This window comes from Triturus cristatus, chromosome 2_2, assembly GCF_964204655.1.
Source record: "Triturus cristatus chromosome 2_2, aTriCri1.1, whole genome shotgun sequence".
NCBI classification, from domain to species: domain Eukaryota; kingdom Metazoa; phylum Chordata; class Amphibia; order Caudata; family Salamandridae; genus Triturus; species Triturus cristatus.
Genome location: NC_140582.1, coordinates 102,216,670 through 102,234,247, shown reverse-complemented (window position 1 = coordinate 102,234,247; position 17,578 = coordinate 102,216,670). Strand labels below are relative to the sequence as shown.

The 17,578-nt window shown below is 47.3% G+C and overlaps 1 protein-coding gene across 1 annotated transcript in view; it reads right to left on the bottom strand.

Moving 5' to 3' along the window:
* LOC146861944 (N-acetylneuraminate-9-phosphate synthase-like) overlaps positions 1-17,578 on the bottom strand; it is a 143,960-nt gene that overhangs the window by 93,154 nt on the left and 33,228 nt on the right. The window contains exon 2 of the mRNA XM_085641110.1: positions 1,452-1,667. Coding sequence (XP_085497236.1) covers positions 1,452-1,667 — 216 coding nt within the window. The remainder of the gene's footprint in view (positions 1-1,451; positions 1,668-17,578) is intronic.

Below are 17,578 nucleotides of genomic sequence, written 5' to 3'. Positions count from 1 at the left end.
CAGCAAACAGGTTTTGCCCGGTACACTGGGGTTCCTCCCTCTGGGCTCATCACTTGATGGTGGGTAAAGTCTTCGGGTACTTGGATGGCAGTCCTTTGACAGCATTCCAACCGTTGGCCGTATTGCTCAAAGAGCTGGCACAGTTCAGAGCTGATGAAAGGGCTTATGGGACTCATTCATTCCACATAAGTATGGCGAAAGAAGCGGGTGGGAGAGGTTGGAATAGCGAGCATATTACAGGTCTGGGTAGATGGTCTTCTGAATGTTTCCAGCACTATGTTAGAGGGGAAGGGGAATGCCGAGTCACTGCCTTTCACCAATTGTTTTTTGTTTTTCAGGTTCGGTTCCCAGCCTGGAGGCCGCAGGATTATCCTTATGGATGGTGGGCCAATCATTAGTTAAGTGGACAGAAAGGATGGCAAGACAGAACCGCCTCTGCATAAATCTAGGCCTCTGCATCACGTGCGCTGGCATGACATGGGGGCATGCATTGGAGGGAGCTTTTACCTTGTTTGAACAAGCTGTTGGTAGCGGGGACATGTCCGAATGTGTTATTACATTTGGGCGAGAACTACTTGGCCTTAGAAAAAGGGATGGCATTGATGAAAGCCATGAAGGATGACATAAGGAAGATTCACCGGCAGTGGTCAGGGCGCCACATCACATGGATTGGGCTTAATCCCAGGAGGGTTTGGCATGGGGCCCTCAGGCCGGCAGCTATAATAAGGCTAGAAGAAATCTCAACAATGAGATGTGATCCATTTGTAGGGACCTGGGAAGTAGTAGAATTAAACATTATGAGTTTCGGTATGATGCTGTTGAGTTTTTGTGCAGGGAGGGGGTCGATTTGTCAAATTATGGCATGGAGTTGTATTTACTGCAGTTGCGAGACATGTAGGCTAAGGCATTGAACATTCGTCAGTGAGCAGCAGGGAGAGGTGGGGGCAGAAAAAGTCATGACAGGGCATTTTTCTGGGTTGGCCCTCAAGTTGGGATGGTTTACCGAAGTTTATTTTTGTTGACAGCAGCAATCCACGTTGAAAGCAAACAGTACGGGTAGACAAGCTCACGCCTGGACAAGTCATGAAGTTAAAGATTCATTAGGAAGTGGTTAGTTAAAGGTTAATAGTTTCAGTAATGCTGGAAGGGAGTTTAAATGTCTTCGTTGCATTAGATCAGCATAGGAGGAAGGAGACAATTACAGAATTAAGTTGTTGTGGGCCGGAGGGACGTTAGGGATGTGGGTACTTAACATAGGTGACCAATTTTGTAGAGTGAGCTTTTAGTTTTGTAAGGCGAAAGGCCCAGGGGTGTTTATGTGATGTGCAACTGTTTCAATAAAGCGGTCTTTTTCATACAAACCTGGTGTAAATGTTCTGTGCTGCTTCCCTCTCTTATTCCAAAAGCTACAGTAATACCAGCATTGAATTTACTGCTATCCACCGACTCACCTCATCCATGCCAGAAGCGGTGAAAAAAATGCCAATCTCCTTGGCGTACTTCTGCAGCTCCCTGTACTGATCGTGGCTGAACTCCAGGTGGCGCTTGTGGTCTCCATATGTCTTTCCCCAGGAGTGCTTGGAGGTGTAAGGTCTCTCCAAAGCCTTCTGGTTAAATTTATGCTCCAGTTCACTCTTCTGGAATTTGGCGCAATCTGCTCCACACTCCTGGAAAAAAAAAATATATAAATATGACTTCGGTCGTATCTGCGCTTAAGCAAACACAGCAGAGATGTTACCTGAACGCAGTTTCAGTGATTTGTCAGAATAACTGGTATGCAGTTCTTTACGGGAGGGTGGTCATGATTGGAAAATTTTCTAAATAGAGTCCATTTGAATTCACCAAGTTTTATCCCAACCAGTGCGCATATAGCACCCCCATCGGAGACGGAATAATAACGCCTAAAAAACGTGTTGAATCGTTGAGTTCTTGTAAATAAAGACATTTATAAAGAGTCTACAATCATATCTTTCACTTGGATTTGATTTGCGTTAAAATATTATTTTCTCCTACGCTCAATATTTTCTGTTGGTGCCCCATGTGGTCTGATAATGAACAAGAAACTTGGAACAATTGTGAAGAGTTGATGGATGATATATTGTATACCTCCCCACGGGAAAGCGGCTGAGAAAACGTGCATCAGTGAGAACCCCACCAATATAGGCCACCGAGTGCCCAAGTGTAAAAATGTAATTGTCCCAATATCCATGAAATATCCACCATCATAACCTCAAATGCGTCGTAGAATACTGCCCGCCAGTGTAAGTATGGATGATGCCACAAGCTAGGCAGTCCTGCCAAGTACCATGCATCAGGCTGTAGACTAACATTTCAGAGTGGTGCCCCGCATTACCGCACTGAAATGCATTGTCATGCATAATGCATAGCGCCCGACGCCATTAGAGCTGCCTAAATTAAACTGTTACTGGAGTGGCAGCTGGCGGCTCGTGCTCCTAGGGTTTGGCTGGCAGCTGGGGCTGCTGGATGCTGCAGCAATGCATCAGAACTAGTTTGATTCACGCAGCGCGGCTCTCAACCTGATGCCACGTCGAGTTAGTGCCCAACGGCTACTACCGAGACATGACATATCCCAGTCAGCCGGTTGTATGATACAAATCTCTGGCGGCATGGGGACGTCATGTGCTGCTGCCGGTGCAAGTTTGTTGTGGGAGGGGTGGTTCCAGGCTGGCTACAGGTCTGGGTCAATCATGGAGCTTGCTTTGCTGCCGGAGTACTTGCACCCAGGCCCGGACTGGCAATGCCGGGCACCGGGCAATCCCCCGGTAGGCTGCCAGGGGTGGGGGCCGGTTTTTGGGCCGGGGGCCGGTTTTGTTGCTGGATGGGGCGGGGGGCGATTTTTTTGTACACTGTCACTTACTCACTGTTTGCTCTGTACTGTCTCTGCTGCGTGACTGCGTCTCCCTCGCTCGGTGCGGAAAAAAGCAAAATTTATGAACACAAACACAATTAATGAATTTATTTAATCTGCTGACTGTAGGTCAGTGCTGGATAAATAGCGCGGTGCGCTGAAGTCTCCACCGCCGCGTCTGCGCGGCCTGCTCTTAGTCGCAGACTCGCAGTTCACCCACCTTAGGGGGGTGTGGGCGGGTGCGGCTGTTGGTGGTGAGTTGACACATGCGCATTGGAGCTCACGCAATAAAAAGTGCACGTGATCCCCAGGTTCCAGAACCCAGCAGAGACTGAGACCTTGACGAGTCGACCAGAGGCCCTCTCTCGCCACCCCATAATTTAATTTATTTATAGCCCCTGCCTGTCCCAGTGTGTCCCAGTGCCGCCCGCTGCCAAGTGAGTGTTGTTTTTGCATTTTTGCTAATTGCATTTTCAATCAGATAATGCACAGCAGTAGGAGCGCGGGGTCAACGGGTAGGGATCGACCTGGTATTCTCCGATTGTCGTGTTCACCGAGCTCAGGTTTGTGTATGTAAGTTACGTAACAGATGGTAAATAATTTAATTACCGGGACTTAATTTGATGCGGAAAATCTATAATAATAGCTCAGTAAAATAAGAGGCAGAATCCGTGGTATTAGAGGTTCGGAACGGGCTTTATTCCAAAATCAATTCGAATTGATGGACTCCATATTCCATCACCACGAAGGTTCAGGAAGTGAAGGACCAACTTTATTGACAAGTAATCATTTTTATACAATAGGCATTACAGTGAAACAGATGCAGGAGGCGTAACAGTTGATAACAAAGATAAGAACATACATGCGTAACTAAAATGGGTGTAACTGGGCGTAACTTAAAGAACGTCATCAGGTATGATGTCACAATAGGGTGGTTCCATGAAAGAATTTCGCAATGTCAGCAGAAATACTTGGCAGAGATGCGCGCGCAGCAGCATGACGTGTGATTGACGTGCGACTAGGGGGTGAAGGGGACTTGACATTTAGCTCTACATGTGGAGACAGAAGTCTGGGGTTATGTCAACCTAAGCCCAAATCATATCTAACATCCTATGTTTAAAGAACTATGTTATCCAAAAAGAGAGGTCTCTTAGGATAGAATCTTATTCTATACTGACTATACTGACTGTTAGTGCGTGTACAAGCGTCTAAGTGTCTACACTAGATGCGAGGGGGTAGGAATATTCCATGGTAACAGGGCTATGAATTACTTGCATAAAGACAGAGAAGCCGGGCCTTTTGCTCGGTAGCTGGAAGAAGGTTTACTTAAACTACTAGACAGGAATGCATTGGGTGAGGAGCGGAGCAGAGCAGATAATCTTGAAGGTGAAATACAGTTTTTGGCAAGCAGACAGATCGAGTCAGGCACCGTTAGCCGCGCAGGGAGTAGGACAAAGTTCATGGGTATAGATGCGAGCTCAGACTGGAGCTTTCAGAGGCAGAAGGCAGGAAAAGGCTTAATGGCAGAATCAGGGCCTATTCGCCTGGACTGTGAAATGGGATAAATGAACCATATAAAGCCGGTGGCCTTTCATACTTAGGAATAGAATATCCGGCCTATTCACGGCGGATCTGAAAGAGGACATGTTGGCGGTGGACGCACATGTGTTTGCGTCTTCATAACTGGAACTGGAGGAAACATACATGTATTTGTGATTTATACATGAAACCGTTGGGGTCCAAGATAGGGGACATAACGGATCATAAAAATCCATATTTCCACAAACAGGAGAATCCAGATCAGAGTCTGATCTGGATTTTCCTTTTGCTCGGTTACGTAACTTACATACACAAACCTGAGCTCGGTGAACACGACATATGGGCAACTGCGTGCATTGTTCCGTCCTATGGTGTGGTGGCACTGTAGTGTCAGGGCAGTGTTCCTGGTGCGGGGGAGTCGCGACTCAAGATCGGGCTGGAGCGGGCCAGAAATTTCAAAAGCAAAAGGGGCCTAAGGAAGTAAGGGGCAAGGGGGCTTACTACTAGGCACAGGCCCGGGTTCCGCAACGTAGTGGCACTGCACCGGCTTTTGTTTGTTGCTGTTGCTTGCCTAATATGAATGTGAGCAGGGAGCGAGGTGGTGGCTGGCCTCAGGCCTGGCACTGCAGCCAGCACGGGTTTATGATTATCGCCTACTGCCTGACACGCGACGCTGCTCCCTGACACTAAAAGCCGCAGGACTGAGTGACTGTCCAGCGCTGATTGACAGTCTAGTTCACGGTGCGATGTGCGTCCCCTGTCTCATTCCTCTCCTTTCTTTTATTTGCTCCCCTGTGAAATGGATCCAAAAAAAAAAAAAACCACTTTTGCTGGAAATGTCGTATTTTTCTGTTATTTTATTTCCAAGGTGCAGCTTTGGGAATAAAAGGTTAAAATATGATAAAATAACTAAATAAAGTAAGACAGAGTGGTAGCAAGCTGGCCAGATTGATTTTATTAACACCCAAACACATTAGCGTCACTTTTACAGAGTTTGCCAGTGAAGCGCTATTTTTGTTTTCTTGTCTTTGTTTTTCCTGGGCTTGCACCTAGTGCACCAATCCTGGAGGTGCTGCAATGTGTTGATTGGAGAAAAGAAATGTGTACTGCGGCTCTGCGTCCAGGGATGTGGTATTTTTTAACCTACTGCTTACATTTTGTAAGGATATAAGCAATGGACGTTAAAATGGGTCCATTCAGGGCCTTGTTGTCATGTCCTCAACTTTTCAGGCAAAAGCACTCACTGATTTCTGTCTTAGAGTGTAAAAGCGCTAAGCTAACCATGTTGTTCCTGCTTACATTTCACATGGTTTGCTAATTTTGCATTCCCTTTGAGTGTTTGCTTTTCCAGGATGTTGTTACTATTTTTTGTAGGCCACATATTGCTCCTGTCTAGTGCGTCATTTAAATTGAGCCACATCCAGGTGTTTATAGCCGGCAACAATTGGGTTGTAATTGAAGGTAGTGTGAGTTTCTCAGTGGGGCAGTATGGTTTTCAGTGGGGGAGAGGATGTGGCACTATGGCCAGAGCTGCTGAATTTGAAACTGGTGAACCAGGTTCAGCCTTAATAACCAGTCCATTAGACCACTCTCCTGAGTGAGCACAACCCATGCTAGACCTTAGAAGGCTTCGCAAGACCTTAGAGGCTCTGGTGTCTTAGCACCAGCAGGCGGATCCTAGCAGTGGCAAGTGTGGTTTAACCTTCGAGGCTTGTCCACCACAATCCATACTGAAGTTCACCTCCAGTCTTGCGGGCAGGCCTATGAAGCAGTGACTGTCATTGAGGTCACAGGACCCTTGAAGGGCCAGCTCTAGGGCAGTGCAACCGGTGTGACCGCACCGGGTGCTGACTTTGGGTGGAGGCATTATGTTTGCAAGTATATTAAGATTTTAAAAGCGCTTGCTGCCTCCTTCCTGGCCTCCAGTAATTTTCGGCATCAATAAAAATGGCATGATGAATCTGGTGTTGAATGTTCTTCCTAGAGAGAGATCTGCATATTGTTTAGTGGAAGTTTTGACTTATGGAAAGGTAGCTCAGAGTGTTAATGTGCCTGCTGCAAAGAACATGTACCATGCAGATCACAAAGTGCACATAATGTAAATAGGTCAGTGGGCTACTGCTTTTGTCAGAGAGATCCTATTGTTACTTGCAGTTAATAAGTTAAAATCCTAACATAGAACAGTGAGCTATTAATGCAAAGGGCACCACCAGTGCTAAGGCCGTCCCTGCCCTTGAGGGCAGTCTTCCTCACTGACCTGCCTGTGCCTGAGGCTGCGAGCAAGACTCCGGCTATGCTAGCAGGCTGCACCACTACCTACCAGGCCCGGTTCTACAGGGTGGGCCAGGCCAACCAAACATGAGCCTCCTTAGCCCTCGCAGTCGCAGTGAATCTGCCACCTATGTATAACAACAATAAAAACTGTTAACTTGTGATTTACGATCCTGCTGCAGAGCAACCATTTGTCGGTTGGTAGTTCGTAAATGCAGATAAACTGAATTTTATGGGAATAGCTCAGTGGGTTACTACCTCTGTCACAGATATTCTTGTGTTACTTGCAGTTCAGAAGTTAACATAAGACAGTGACCAATGAACTGTCATCAAAAAACTGCATACAAACTTCGCTTTTTTGTGTTGTGATGTAGTTAGAACTTCTCCATTCTTTCATTATTCTAATGTTACTAATAAGAGTTTGTTTGGGCAGTTATACATTTTTATCAGTAAAGCCAACCCTGACCACTGGAGTACTCTTTAAATCCTGACTTTGTGCTTCTCCGAGTCCCGACCAAACCCCCGTAAAATATACTGCCCACCAGAATGGATGAAGTGATTTCTACACCTTGTAATCCTCATTAGTTTATGTGACATTTCGCGTAAACTGATTTTGATTTATTGTCTCTGTATAATGTGTGCTGCTGTTATGTAAAGTACTGTGACACCTTACACTGATATGAGTAGTGCTATACAACGAATGGAATGGGTATGAGAGAGGTGCAATGGAGAGATAAGTGGCACTAGTGGAGGGTGGCAGTGAGGGAATACCAGAAAGAGGTCATGGGGTGGGGGGAGCTACGGAGAGATGAAGGGTGTGGGTGGCAGACAGTGAGGGAGGGTGGCAGTGAGGGAGTCAGAGGAGGTGGTCACGGGGTGGGGGGGGGGGGACTACAGAGAGCTGAGGGGCACTAGTGGAGAGTGGGAGTGAGGGAAACCGAGGTGGAGGTCATGAGGTGGGGCAACTACAGGAGAGATGAGGGGTACTAATGGAGGGTGGCAGTGAGGGAAGCCAACGAGGATGTCATGGGGCAGGGGGAACTACAGAGCGACGAGGGGCAATAGTGGAGGGTGGCAGTGAGGGAATCTTATGAGGAGGTGGGTCACAGGCTGGAAGGGAACTACAGAGAGATGAGGGGCACTGGTGGGGGTGGCAGGGAGGGAATCCGAGGAGGAGGTCACGGGGTAGGGGGGGGCGGGGGACTACAGAGAGATGAGGGGCGCTAGTGAAGGGAGCAGTGAAGAAATCCGAGGAGGTGGTCACGGGATGGAGGGGAAACTACAGACAGATGAGGGGCGCTGGTGGAGGGAGCGGTGAGGGAATCTGAGTAGGTCATGGGGTGGAGGGGCTACAGAGAAATGAGGGGCACTAGTGGAGGATGGCAGTGAGGGAATCCGATGAGGGGGTCATGGGGTGGGGGGAAACTACGGAGTGATGAGGGGTGCTGGTGAAGGTTGGCAGTGAGGGAATCTGAGGAGGAGGTCATGGGGTGTGGGAGCTACGGAGAGATGAGGGGCACTGGTGGAGGGTGGTAGTTAGGGTGTCTGAGGGGGAGTGGCTACGGAGAGATGCTTTATTTTAGCACTATTTACAAAACTCAGGATATAAAAATCATTTAATGTTTGCACATTGTCTTGTACACTTTTTACTCTGAACCATTGCACAATTGTTTGAAGTTAAGTGCGTTTTTAAATGTCTTTATGCTATTTTATATGAAGAATAAATTGGTTATATTTAAATTCATGTTTTGTGCTCGACATTTCATTTTTTAGTGTTCTCTGTAGGAATGCTGTGTTTTATGACTGTGTATCTTGGTGCTCCTTAAGGTAATCATTTACAATGCTTTAAAAGTTAATACAATCCAATATGTAATGAAAAATGTGTTGAAAAATACTTTTTTTTTTTGGCCTTTCTGTCTCCCAAATTTCTTGTGTGGGGGGGGGGGGGGGGGGGGGGGGGGGGGACAAGTTCAACCCCCCCAAACTCCCCCTAATAGTGGTTGCTCACTGCGCTTGCTCGCTACACACCATGTGGGGGCTGGTCTCACTTTTATTTCTCTCTGATTTACTACTCGTGCCTATTTTTGGTGCTCTCTGAAAGAATGTCTATGGGTACATATGACTGGGTGGGTAGCCTGGTGCTCTTGAAGGTCATCATCTACTATTTACTGTGGTTTGAAAGTTGATACAATTGAATATGTAATGAAAAATGTGCTGTAAAATTCACCATTTTGGTCAGTTGTTTTCCAAAATTTTCTTGGGGGGAGAACCCCCCCAAATACCCCTAGTAGCGGTCGGGCTCGCTCGCTGCGCTCGCTACGCGCTGGACGGAGGCTGGTCTGCAAAATTTGACGGGGGCTGGTCTGCCAAATTTTGCCAGGGCTGATTTCAGTTCCAAGTCCGGCGCCGGGGCGTCTAGCTCAGCAGTCAGCATGGCTGCTCAGCTTCAGCTCAGTGGCTGAACATAAGCCCCCGCAGCAGGGCCGGACTGGGAACCAAAACCGGCCCTGGCAAAGTGCTCGGCCGGCCCCCCGGGGCTTGGGGGTGCCGCCGAGCTCTTTGCCAGGGCCGGTTTTCGGCCGATCTTGTTACAGGGCCGATTTTGCAGCTATGCTGCAAAAAACAGCCCTCTAAAAAAAACGGCCCCCACGGGCCCAAAACTGGCCCCCACCCGTGGGCGCTCCAGGGGATTGCCCGGTGCCCGCTACGGCCTGTCCCGCGGTAAGGGGGCCCCAAGGTCTATGGGGCCACCTCAGCACAGTACTCTGGCCGGAGATCTCCTGACTGAGTCTGGAGAGGGCCCCTTCACGTGCAATGCAGGGGGCACCTCAAGTTTCGTTACTGCTTCAGCTGCAGTATATGACCCCCAGCTAATTCATTTGCCGAAGGAGGCCATCGACAAGGACTCTGCCTCTTGACTGTGGAGTAGACAGGGCTAATCAGGAGGCAAACCATCAACTGCTGCAGTGGCTTGCGGCCTGAGCATCGCCAAGACGCTGCAGCAACGTTGAAGTAGTGAGACAGTGTGCAGTGCACTAAGCCACCCGCGGACAACTGTGTCAATTCACAAATTCCTTGGCAGCACGGTCAGTCAGCTGCCTGTTGTCAATGTATGCCTGTCATACAGTGGGTCACATTTATAACAGTTAGTCTAAGGTGACACTATGTCTCGTTGCTCAAATTGGTGTAATATTTATATGTTTCTCTTGTCTTCATTGGTTGCTTTTGCTAACGATAAAGTGTCACTCAGTCATTAAAATGTCACTCATAATTGCACTGAAATCATGGAAATGTCACACAATCTGAAACTTAGACAGCTATGGCTAGGTCCATGTTATATAAACACAACACAATAAAAAATAAAATTCTGGCTATGGGGCCTACGTGCATGGGATGCTATCTAGCAATGTACGAGGGATACAAAAGTTTGAGATGGTACTCTAAAAAAAGGCATGGGAAAATAAGTTTAATTAGTTATATTTTGTTATAGGACTCACCTTACTAACACAAAACACCCTGGGTATAGGATTATAATACCTTCCCCCAGCTTCATCCCAATTATTTTTAGGGTGAAAAATGCAAGTACTCCCAAGGCCAGGCTTACATCTCCCCCACCCTCAGAAAACATGAACAGTGGGGAGCCATGGGCAGTGGCCAATGGGTCAAAAAAGTTTGGGAACCACTGGCCTAAACTTATTCTAGACTCAAATGTATACTAAAGAAGATCGCTGCTGACATCCTTAAGGGAACTGGGCAAATAAATTGCAAGTAGGGGACAACGGTACTTGTGAAGATAAGGGGCTACTGCTGATTTGGCATCTTTAGGGGGCCTGCTTCAAATGGAGCAGAGGCCTGGTTTTTAGGTCTCGCGCCTAGCGTTGCAGTGCATAGCCTTGCTCGCGCAGCACAAGACATTTTGTAAGGGGTTCTGGAAGTTGACCACACGCTTGTGCGAGTGGTTTTGCTTTTGCCGTCAGGCATTGGGCTTTTTTTTTTTTAAAGGCATGCAATTGGACAAAGGCGGGCGCATGTTCCCACGTTCGCTCAGCCCATTCCCGTTGGTGTCTGTTGTGCGCACCAAAGGCCATGTGGTTTCAATTATCGTGCCCAGGCACGGGTGCGATAATCGAAACCACATGTTTCGCAGTGGAGCGCGCACCACTCGCGGGCGTGTTTGTTTTGCTTTCATTGCCGCTGGTCCTGTGAAGCGGGTGGGCCAACGGCGTTCCTGCAGTGCACAGTGCCTGTTCAGTACACCCCCTCCGTGTCCTTAGCGCACAGTAACCCCTTAGTGCCCCTGTCGGCGCATCCCCTCAGTGCACATCTCAGTGCACAGGGCCTCCTCAGTGCACGCCACCTCCTCAATGCCTCTCTCCATGCACAGTACCTAGTCGGTCCTTTTCTCAATGCCTCTGGTGATCTAAGTTTGAATTCATCTCGGTTTCTCCTTGTTAGACCTGGCACCTTGGCGTGAGTCTCCCTTCCACTTTTTTGTCGCTGTGCCTCATGTGTTTTGCTGGTGTTAGCTGCTCAGAGCACTGTGCCACTGCCAACCAGTGCCACAGTGCAAGTGCTCCCTATTTAAAATGTATATGTTGGTTGGATTCCATGATTGGCTTATTTAGTTTACTATCAGACCCCAGTAAAATGCACCAGGAGTGCCAGGGCTTGTAAATACAAATGCTGCTGGTGGGCTTGCAGCACTGGTGGTGCCACCCACAGAAGCAGCCTGGTAAAATGTATCTAAGGTCTGCCATTGCAGAACCTGCATGCAGTCTGGTACTGTCATGCTGACTGGGTAAGTGCACACACTTGCCAGTCCCTAAACCTTCCCTTAACTTCTTATCAGTCACCCCTATGGTAGGCCCAAGGGCAGGGTGCATTGTAAGCATAAGGTAGGACATGCCCTGAGGTGTGTGGCATGTCCTAGTAGTGAATTACAGCCATTTTCGTTTTTCACTATTGTAAGGCTACCTGTTCTCCATAGGCCAAAATGGGCTGCTAGAATTGTTACATTCTATGATCCTAACAGACCTAGGGAACATGGTAGAATTTCGAGTTTAGTATGCCTGAACTCAGAATAATAAAATACATATTTTAGTAAAGTTTATTTTAATATTAAGAGTTTGCAAATACCACTTTTAGAAAGTTGGGATTTGCTTGCCTGACCATTTCAGCCCGCCTCTGCTATGATGTGTATCTGCCCGTCTGGTTGTGTGAGTGACAGGGCTGGGGAAACCCAGAGGGGCAGGGCTAGGTAGCCTGGTGGTGAATAGGAAGATTGGCAGTCAGATGGGTGGGAGGAGTACACCTGGGCTCTGAATAGGGTTGTGCTCTGCTACCACAATGCTGGCTCCACCTCCTGCGGAGCGGCTGATGTCTCTGCCCTGCACCCTGAATAGAAAGGCAGAGTCATGTCAACAGAGTGCTCAAGAACTGGTTTGGACTGGGCAAAGGCCCCTCTACCCCAGAGGAACAAAGGAATTAGGGGTATAAGAATTGGGACCCTGCTCCCAAGAAATTAGATCCTGCTGAAACAAGAAGAACCTCTGCCAGAGGAGAAGGAACTGGGAAAGCTGTAGGAGTAACTGTCCCTGACCTGAGGGATTGGCCTGCAGTGGTTGCCTTGCTGCTGAAGGAGAGGAGAAAGACTGCTAAAGACTTTGCTTCAACTTGTGCTTTGAAAAGATCTCCAAGGGCTTGAACTGAGCTTGCCCCCTGAATGAAGTCCCAGGACCAGTGGACTTCACCCCCAGCTCCCCAGGGAAGTGCCTGCTGCTGTTGTTAGGCCTTCTGAGGGACTGCGTGTCGCAAGGAGCTGGAAGCGCGACGCAAGGAAGAGAAGCATGCCGCCGGAGCCGCTGTCGTCGCATCTCGCAAAGAGTGTCGCCGCTGCAGCATCGCATCGAGCGGAAGCGTCTCGCATCATTCTGGAAGTGTGTCGCAACGCCGAAGAAGCGTGTCGCCATAGCAGCCATCGTAGCTGTCGCATTGCACCGCATCCAGAAAAGCGCCTCGTATCCACGGAGAAGCGTGCCGCCGTCGCATCTCGCAGAAGGGGTGTCGCCGCTGTAGCATCGCATCGAGCGGAAGCGTCTCACAACGTCATAGAAGAGTGCCGCTGCCAAGGCCGCTGTCGTCGCATCTCGTCAAGGGTGACGCCGCTGTAGCTGACGCATCGAGTCAAGCCTTCTCGCAACATCGGAGAAGCGCAACGCATCTGGAAGATCCAGTCTTTATTTCTTTTGCACCAAGAACTTGAACGCATCTGCATCGCTGCAACACTTTCGTTGCCCTGCGTGTCGCATCTAAGGTACATTGACTTAAAGTGTCGCATTTAAGAACTTAAGAGAATCTAAGCAATCTTCTACCAACTAAGCAACCGTATTGTGTATTTTTAATCGTTTAATGGTCTTGTGATAATCCTATATAAAGAATCCTTATTTTTAATATAAATACCTGTGTGGTGTCCATTTGTAGTGTTGTCACTTGGTTACTGTATCTGTTCACAAATGCTTAACCTATAACGCTCTGAGATAAGCCTTGTCTGCTCGCGCCAAGCTACCTAGAGGGTGAGCAAGGGGTTGTTTTAGTAGTGTAACCCCTTACCCGGACTAGAGGAAAGGTTCCCTGCTTGTCACAAGTACCTACCTGTGCCAACCAGAGAACCCGGATTCTAACACTCCTCTAACCCTCCGTTGGCTTTTTTGCACTTTAATACGCAATGACGTCATGGTGCCATAGGTGACGTAGATGCCTTCTGTCGGTGGCGTCATTACTTGAGGTTAAGGAGCTGTAAGATGGCGACGGTGGAGCAGGGAGTGCCAGTTCCTCGCCTTGAGCGAGAACAGCATGTCTGGGTCCTGCAGGAGCAACTGGTGCAGCACTGCAGCCCTACGAACCGGCGCTCAGTTATCTCCAGGCCTTGTTGCTGTGGGAGAAATGTGGACACAGTGCGTTATTGTGTCTGGGGGCCAACGTTGTGTTCTGGTGAGTAGTAGTATCCTCTACAGGGAAGAGGCAGTCTATGAGAGGCAGTACATTACCCACAAAAGGCATGTGTCAGTATTTAACGCGCTGCAGGCTGGTCTTCGGACAGAAGGGGATATATCTACAGGCGGGCGAAAGGGTTGTGTCTGAAGTTATAAACACATTGAAGGGGGAGTACGTAACCCGCGGAAAGGAAGCGAGTAGTTTGTTACCTATAGACGAAGAAGGAACTAACTGTTCATTACTCTTATAGGAGAGAGTATATGGTGCAGTTAGAATCTAGGATGCAGTGATGTTCGCTAAATGACACCAATGTCTGGAGGGATAACACAAGGGCAGGCCTGCCACAAGTATTTGGGGGGGCTCAGGACCTGGTGGGAAAATGCGAGTGAGTGCTATGACATTAACTACGAACAATAAGGGCAAGCGAGGGGATGTAACAGATATGGTAGTAAGGCTGATTTACGGAAGGCGAACACGAGTACACGGAGGCGGACATTACCTACTCGCTGATTGTTGCCACCCGGTCTTCTTTAATCCACACCCTGCGGGATTGGATCCCTCACCAGCGGCGAGACACAGTAGGTTTATTGTAAGCTTGCTGCACTTATTTTTTTTAAGACATCACAAGCGTTTGTTATCGCAGGCAGCTTCAAATAGCCATTTCACTTGCTGTAAGCTTTACTTCACGGCGCTTTGTTTTCCGGTGGTTTTCCTTATGTTTCAAGCTAATAAGTGTACGATTCAATAGGAGGACTCATGGAGAGAGCATGCCAAGCAGTAGGTGAATTCATGGTTCGCGAACACAACTCAGGTTGCAAAGTAAAAGATGTTCCTTGTCTGCTCAGTTTTCAGTATGACTTATCAGTTGCAAATTTATCACACACCTGAAGCTGCAATACCCAGAGATAAACTGTACCATTTATGAAAATGCTCAAAGTCAATGCATGCATTGGCCAGAAGCAGTGTGGCGCCATATCTGAAATAAGTGTAGTTCAGTTTGCGTCTACGGTGAAGTACTCTTCTGCTGCTAGTATTGCGCTTTGTGTGTTAACCAGTGGGTGGGTTTGCGTATTTGGGTGTGGTGATGGGTGAGTGAATAAACTGCTGCTGGTGTACTCACTCTCTACTCCACACTCCGCTACTACTTACACTCCGCTACTACTCGCACTCTACTACCTACTATTCTACCTCCCTCTACGCGCACACATATGTATGTATGTATATACATACATAAACTATATATATATATATATTCACTGAAAAAACCATAGGTTTCACACATGTTATAGTTAGTGGAAATTTTACTGATAAAAAACCAATGAAATTGCCCCGTTATAGTTAGCGCAGGCAACTATAACTCACGCGACCACAATCCTCTGCTGATGCTAATACTGTATTTAGACACTTATTTGCCCATGTCTTCTTCCATACATTTTTAGCTATACATATATTACAAATATTTTTTTTTCCTAAAGACACATATGTCATCAGCAGAGGATTGCGGTCGCGTGAGTTATAGTTGCCTGCGCTAACTATAACGGGGCAATTTCATTGGTTTTTTATCAGTAAAATTTCCACTAACTATAACATGTGTGAAACCTATGGTTTTTTCAGTGAATTTGCAAGGTTTTTTAAATGCTAATTCCTAACTATAACGTGTGTGAAACCTATGGTTTTTTCAGTGAATTAGTACGGTTTTTTAAATGCTAAGTTTTTTTCCCTTATAATAAGCCCTGTACATTTGGTGGCCTACGGCCACCAAAAGCACAGGGGGTGGGGTAAGTGTGGATAGTGTTTTTTTCCATTGTAATAAGCCCAGCACATTTGGTGGCCTTCGGCCACCAAAAGCACAGGGGGTGGGGTAAGTGTGGATAGTGTTTTTTTTATTTTTATTTTTTTACCGTACGCTTACCGTAAGCGTACGGTAAGCGTACCCCGCGAAATTGCCGAAAAAAAAATAAAACCGTTTTTGCACTTGAGGGATGTTTGGGGACTCCCTCCACATGACTATGTGGGAGGGAGTTGTCAAAACAGCCCCTTTACATGTTTTTGGGCTTCCGATTTTAAAAATCTCTCTCAGTGCGAGAGACAAAATGGCGGCCGCCGCTTCCTGGTTTCGGCCGATTCGAATGTTTACTAAGATCTAAGAGCCAATCAGAATCGCGCTCGCGCACGCCACCGTACGCTTACCGTAAGCGTACGGTAAGCGTACCGTAAGCTGGCTCAGATATATATATTGATTTAAAGGCTATTTTCTCAGAATCTACTGAACAGATTTACACCAAACCTACAAAAGGCACTTCCTTGACCTAGGGACTACCTCTCTGCCAAATTTTGAGTAATTCTGTTCAGCCATTCGGGCTGTAGCTCGTTCTAAAGGTCCTATGGAAAAATGCATGGGAAAAACGCGTTTTGGGACCCCCCTTTTATCTCAGCCCCCGCTTGACGAATCCCCCCGAGACTTTCAGGGTAGGAGCGGAGCGTAGCGCCCCACCTATTTTGAGAAATTCGCGAGGATTCGTCGACCGGCGCCAAAGTTATTCAAAATAGAATGTTGAGGTTTTCCTATGGAAACGTGGTCCTAACTATAACTACCTACTGGCTATCGCCAGTAGGTAATATATATATATATATATATATATAAATATATACACATACATATACATACATATACACACACACACAAAACATAATATATATATACACATATACACACACACATCTGCATATCTATACAAATATAAATGCATGCATACATATATGCATACATATGCATGTTATGTACATGGAAGTTTAAAAAACACTAATAAAAGCAGAGCTAAAAAGCCACCTAATTACAAACGGATTTGCTTTAGCTTAAACGAGGGCGAGACCTATTGCATTTTCAATGCTTTTTTTAATCCTATCGACCCAGTCTTACAGTTGCCAGATGTTACTTATACAGTACTGCAGTTCCAGAATCACTAGCCCCCATCACCACCCTGAAAAATTTGAGCTGCCATAAAAATGGACTGCGGATTTATAACTCCAGTTTAAAGAGAGCATGTTTTCGGTTAACTTCTGTGGACACGTCGCAACCCATTTACAACATTTGTAGTACCCATGTGAAGTTATCATTTAAGTCACGAAATATACCCCTGAATTCATAATGCGTTCGATAATCAGGCCCTCATTCTGTTATGTTTCGCTTCAAGTACATGTTACAGTGAAGCTTTCACCAGCACCAGGAGGGAGGCGGGGCTAAGGGGGGGGGCATAGCTCCAACGGGATCATAGCGCGATCGCATCCCTTCAATAAGCGGGGGAGAATTGTCTTCACAGAGTCCAATGTGATCCATACAGTAACGGAGGCAAACTATGCAATACTTTACAATGCCTTTTATTTTATTTTTTTAAGGCATTGCCATTTACAATTCCGATAGCTCCAAAACTCGTTTTTTAGGTCTCGCTGAGCCAGCACATGCATGCGCTGCGAGACATTAAGTAAGTGGGTTTCAAAAGTGCTACCCACACGCTTTGGCTGGCCTCAAGCTTAAGTGCATGAGCGCGTGTACGCGCGCAGCCGCCATCAGCGTTTCCTCCGTCATGGGTCATTAAGTGCATCGCTCGTGGGCACCCTTGCAGCCCGCGATCACTTTTTACGGCCGTCTGACACCCATTAGCGCATTCAGACGTGTATTCCCAAAGGATGCTGTCTCCCAGCCTTCACTGCGCACATCACTAATGCCAGATGATTATAGGAGAAGGTCGTGGTCCAAAAGCACTATTTCTCGCATTCCTCCATCTTATAAGCACTGCGCTTTAATTATATTTGCAGCTTTGAAGCGCCGTGCTTTCATTTTATTTACAGCATCAAGGGGGGCTTGGGCGGGGCTTGTGGGGGGGGGGGGGGGGGGGGCTCTGGCCT